General features: G+C 35.2%; 1 protein-coding gene across 1 annotated transcript; it reads right to left on the bottom strand.

Annotated features, from left to right (window-relative positions):
• Positions 1-2456: 2456 nt before the first annotated feature.
• LOC136269553 (uncharacterized) lies at positions 2457-5127 on the bottom strand. The gene is made up of 2 exons (XM_066082343.1): positions 5025-5127; positions 2457-4482 (listed from the first exon to the last, which is right to left on the bottom strand). Exon 2 carries the CDS (start codon positions 4480-4482, stop codon positions 2749-2751), a length of 1734 nt encoding a protein of 577 aa, XP_065938415.1. The 5' UTR covers positions 5025-5127; the 3' UTR covers positions 2457-2748.
• Positions 5128-6000: the final 873 nt, after the last annotated feature.

Here is a 6000-nt window from a genome sequence, read left to right as displayed (position 1 = left end):
GTTAGGAATTTTCGTTGATTATTAATAAGCGAAGCTTGATTGAGAAAAAATAAAAAGAAATTGGTAATCTTCAGGTACAGATGTTGTTTGAAATATATAAAACAAATCACAGTAGTCAGTACTCTTCCGATTTCTCGGTACTAAAACCCCAAAATTCGATTCTATTATTTTAATATAGTAGTATAGATAGTTGTTCAAAAACAGATGTAAATAAACAATTATTTGACCCCCTCCTAATGGGTTTATTCAAAGCATCGGATATCTCATCCTTTGAGTGTTAGGTAATTTTAAAACCAGGACTTCGCGCGATAACTTCACATGAATTGATAATTTTGCATGCGTGCCGACGGGATCAAGAGAATAAAGCTTTTTGCAGCTTTATAAATATTTGAAAAAGAAAAACCTTACTTTCCTTTGGTTGGAAATGATAAAAAGGCCTTTGATTTTCCATCTTAATATAACCAATACAATTTAACTGCTTTATCTTTCAAGCTTACATGCATTTATTTGATACATGTACATTTTTAAAAAAATGAAAAAATGAAATAAATTAATTTCAAATAATAGACACGTACATGCTCAAGCTATAGATCGAAGAAAAAAAAGACTGATATTTCTACTTAAATCTGCAAGTTCCGTTTATGAATTTATGAACAACAGCGAAAATTAAAATTCATGTCATTAGATACGGTTGCCCTTGAATTATTTTGTTTAGTCGAGCAAGCTTTTTGGAAAGCTATTATTTGTACATCTTACACTTCTGGCAACACTGGAGAAATAGTATGTCACATGCTCAAAACAAGGATGGCAAGCACATGGTATTGCTGTTTTCATTTTCCTGTCTTATCATCTTAAAGAGAAGGTAAGAAACTGTGAAGACATTGTGGGCAAGATTATAGATTTTAAGATTATAGGAGTTGACACTGCTGCTGATTTCTATTAAACCTGCGATGAATCGGGAGCGGTCAAAAATTGCCCTCTTAATTATGTAGGCATGCAGTTTTTAATTTTTACCTCGGCTAAAAAGCTCTTACAGTAACTTTGCAAGAAAGATGTTCACATGCATTAAACATTTAAATTGATTTGTTTATTATGATGCTTTTAGATAAAAAAAAAATAAACTACATTGAATTTAAATACATTTTGCCCATCGTCTCAGTTTGTACATTATTTTTTTTACATTGGGCATTGATGGAGATGCAAGCGAAACTTGCGTAACAGGACCTCTGGTGAGAGAATGCAAACTATTACGATGATGATGTATAGATTTATATAGCATGAACAGAGTTAATTTCTTACTGCAAAAGGTAAATAAATAATGTATAAAATATGTCTTTATTTACATTATATACCAGCACATCCTTTCTGTAATTATTATTTGAAGAACGTTATCAATACATTTCATGACGTCATGACGTTATTGGTTAACTGAATAGCTATAAACAATGCTATGTTTAGATAACTATTATATGGAAACCGTACAAGATATTTTAAAAAATTAAACTGTTTTGAAACCGGTTAATTCTCCAGATATTTCACTTAAAATTTCATGAATTTTGAAAACAGGGCCGATTTTGCTGTTTACCGTACCCAGTTCTTTGGATTTTCTCTTTAATCTTTAATATTTGAATCCAATTTTTTTAAAGTGTATGAACAATTGGCAACTGATGAAAAAAAAAACGCCGAATCCAAAAACTCAGGAAAATGAGTGTCAAGGAACAGCATTTACCTTGTGTACACCTTTGTATACATCGCCAGTGGCACCACGCCCGATACATTCGTCTGTTTTATACACATAATTCATAGTGGCACGATATGTGCTCATTTTCAACACAATACCGCCGCCTACTTCGGAAAGCGTAAATTGTAGCGATTATTGTAAAAATAATTACATCATCCGCCGACGCAAATGACAAGCTTAAGGGGGCGTTAAGAAAAAAAACTTGGGATTTTTTCATGATATTGAATTATCATATAGAATATTACAACTCTCCCTCTCCCTCTTTATCTCTCTCTCTCTCTCTCTCTCTCTCTCTCTCTCTCTCTCTCTCTCTCTCTCTCTCTCTCTCTCTCTCTCTCTCTCTCTCTCTCTCTCTCTTTCTTAATGTTTAAGTTCTATGGTGCTCGGAACTTCCTGCAGTAAACTTTTACAGTGTAATAATAATAATTTCATTCCCACTTAGTCAAGAATACTTGTGATACAAGAGATTTCCGATATTATTCAGATCAATATATGATTTCTTTTTATCGACAAGTTTTAAAATTGGCACCTTCTTATTTCCAACACGGATTTATAGAAAAAAAATTGGGTTTTAACAATTGACAAGAATTAAAATTTTTAAAAGCAGTGTGAAGGGGGTACATCTATTAACATACGATTTAAATATTTGATAGATCTCTATTTAAAGATTCTGAATGTAGCAAATCTATGCTGATCAAATAGATGTGAATGTGTGTTTTAAAAAAAGTTAATGTATTTTAATAAACCTATTGCACCAATTAAAATAACAATACCATAAACTACTAACTAAAAACGAAGAGTGTTAATACCTGTAAATTTAATAGTTAACTCTTCAGCAATGAAATTATTCTATATATTTTCGAATTAACATACACAGGTTTACATGGATGATATGTACTCCAACGTACACTGTAGATACCAGTCATTGTACACTATCACAGTGTTGTTGTTACATTGTCTCACAACATACACACACAGCACATAATTATTGTATGGATATGTATTGATCACTGTAGATACTTGTACACTGATACTTTGTTGGTGTAACGTTGTCCCACCCAGAGATTGTTCTCATCATCCACATACACACCACGGGGACACTTTACTTCTTGTTGTGGTGTGAGTAGTAGAGACAAGAACTGACCGTCCTGATCAAGGAGATGAACTGTGTCACTGTTAATATCACACACCAGGATGTGACCGAGTACATCAGTGCATATTCCAAAGGGACAAAACCATGACCTCTGACCTGTGTAGGAGAACCTGTGTTGTCCTGATTTATCCACCACCACTACAGCTTGTTTGCCACAGTCTGATACACAGACATCACCATTGATGTTTTCTGTGATGTAGCGTGGATCACTATACAGATCCTGACCTTTGTTGTCTCTCTGTATGTTCTGTATTTCTGTCCCTGTCTTGTTGTACCTGGTGACTTTACCCTCTCCAACCTTCCACATCCCTACCAGTATGTCCCCATTGATGTGAGAGGAGTGTATACTGAGTGGTACCCAGTCTCTTATTTTAATGCATTCAGCGATTGTATTATCTGGTGTTATCCTATTGATGACTTTGTTGTCTTTGTCTGTATAAATCAGATCCCCGTCCTGTGTGACTGTGTGCCGGTAGCTTCCTGATCCACCACTGGTTTGTATCTTCTGTAGCTGATTCCCCTGTAGATCTGTTTGGACAAGGCTACTACTACCATCACTGACCCAGAGTCTGCCTGATTTACCCAGTGATATATGATATACCTCATCAACACATGGTACTGTGTACTCCCTGACCTTGGTGACAGAGGAAGACAGAGACAGTGTTTGTTTCACGTCAGATTTATCTTTGTCTTGTTTTCTCTGTTTCCCTGTAGGTTTCAACTGTGTAGAGACAGTCTCCATTGGCTTTATTTTTCTGTTCTCTGGTTTAATGTTAGGAACAGTTATTTTACCCAGTAGTTTGGCAACATCTTCCTTGCTGTATTGACCAGCAGTAAATACGGGTAGGACTGGTTTGGATGTCTCTGGTATGGGCCTTATGATCAGATTTTCTGAATTGAGAGCAAATGTTAATTGTTCTATGTTTGAAGGGGATAGGCAACCATAAAATGTTTTGATTAAATCATTGAGATAGCTGATATATTCATCAATATTTTGATTTTGGCCGTTTAATGTTTGTAATAATGACTGTTCTATTTTGTCGGCTTGTTCTATTTTATCTGATGTGACTGTGTCTACCAGCTTTTTCACAACCTCAGCTTCAGCCTTCATGGATGTTCTTAAACCTTCCAGGATCTTCTTTATTTCTCTGACATCACCAGCAATATCCTTTTTCAAATCTTGAGAAGTTGGTTCGAAATAATTTCTAATTTTGGCAATTTCATCTTGACATAGCGAAACCTTTTCGTCAAAGACCATTTCTAGATCGGTAAACATATGACCGCGATGTTCTTTTGTGGTTGTACATTTGTAACAAAGAGGAATTTGACATTCCTCGCAGAGAATAACTATTTCTTTTGTGGGGTGGATCTTGCATTTCTCCACTGGAAGTTGTCGTTTGCGTTGTTTATAAGGGACCACTTCATGGTTCTTGGTTTTTCTATTTTTCTGATGTTCATCTCGGCATTGTTCACACATTGGTTGGTGACAGTCATTGCAGTAAAACTGACAATTCCTCTCACAGTCTTCAGTGCCACACACCAAGTAATGCTGGGCGTCAGGTGGGATTTGTGATTCAGATAATGCCATCTGAAATTAGGAAAGTGCAATCAATTAAAAGGAAGTTAAGGCATTTATTTATTCATTCATTACCAACTTTTCTTTTCTGGCTAGGTACATGTATATATATATCTGGTGCTGAACAGCAATTTAATATATTTTATTTATAGCAAGGCACTTAATCATGCGTGGATCCAGAGGTTTTTTCTCTAGGGAAACTTCTCCTGCAATTGTGTTGCGTTTGACGGTTGCACGGTTAGTTTCTGACACAGGTCATTTGGTTTATAGTATACAGTTATGTATTAATTAAATATACAATTGATTAAAAGTATACAATTTTTGTAAAAACAACAACAAAAAATGGGCGAATATATGGGTCAATGAGGGCTAGTTCGAGAAAATGCAAGTCCCTATGGTTGAAAAAGGCCGCTACTTTCGGTTCAGTAAATATTGTCCATTGTTGATCAAATTAATACTCGTAAACGAAATCCAATATTTAGGCAAGCGAATGTATGTATACATATGTCAACGTTTTAACATCATTAGACATCAATAAACTTGTTGTAACTTACCGTGCATATCAATGTGACCTTTAAGTTATTTCAGCCATAATCGGGTGGATGACGCCCTGATCATGAGATTGGAATGAGAGAATACGAGACTTGTGTAATTTACTTCCTGGTTGTATGACCTCTTACCTTGAATAAATAGTCATTTATTTGCATGAAAGGGACCCATTGTCATTTTGATACGCGTGCTATAGATGTGTGTAAACAAAAGTGTAAATGTATGTGATGCAAGATTTAACAGTAAACGCACGTAGCATCGGGGGGGGGGGGGACTTTTTTTGCGTAGGAAAGATTTTCCTTAACGTTCATACAAAAAAATTAATTAACATGGAGTTTGCACCCCACTTTTCCTTTCCCGTGACTATGTAAAAATTAGATTAAAAAATAAGGAATAAGTGAAAAGGAAGTTAATAGTATACCTTCACCTTCTATCACTTGAAAAACTCTATGAAAAATCATGACACCGATTTCTTGTTGATGGAAGTTTGATAGACTTTTTAGAAATATATATAATCAAAGCACTATACACTTTATTTAAAAATAATGTTTTTTATGGATTAAACACGCGTTCAGTGCTTGTACATGGAAGTAGAGCGTTATATATACATAGGTTCAATAGTATTATGCCTGCATGCGCGGATCTAGTATGTCGGCATGCAGCCTCAAATACCTTGCGGACCACCCCCCCCCCCCAACACCTCCTTCCCAACTCCTTTTAAAAATTATACTGGATCCTCGCAAGTGCCTGTATTCTAAATCTTATTGAATATTAAAAAAAAAATACAATACATCAAATGAACACAATAAAACAACAGCTTTTATTAGCGATATTTATCGTTTGACAAGTGTCGCTCTGGGCATCGCCAAAGATGACGAATCATCATCAAAGTGGAGGCCGAACAGTTCCAGTAAATCAGGACAAGAAAATTACCGTCCCCTGAATAGTAAAAAAAAATATTTTGTGAAAATTTGACTCAAT

This window comes from Magallana gigas, chromosome 4 (assembly GCF_963853765.1).
Source record: "Magallana gigas chromosome 4, xbMagGiga1.1, whole genome shotgun sequence".
Classification (NCBI taxonomy): domain Eukaryota; kingdom Metazoa; phylum Mollusca; class Bivalvia; order Ostreida; family Ostreidae; genus Magallana; species Magallana gigas.
Note: the sequence above shows the minus strand (reverse complement) of the source record. Positions and strands in the feature narration are given on the sequence as shown.

Coding starts and splice junctions, on each gene's coding strand:
- LOC136269553 (XM_066082343.1), bottom strand. CDS start 4,482: ATGGCATTATCTGAATCACAAATCCCACCTGACGCCCAGCATTACTTG.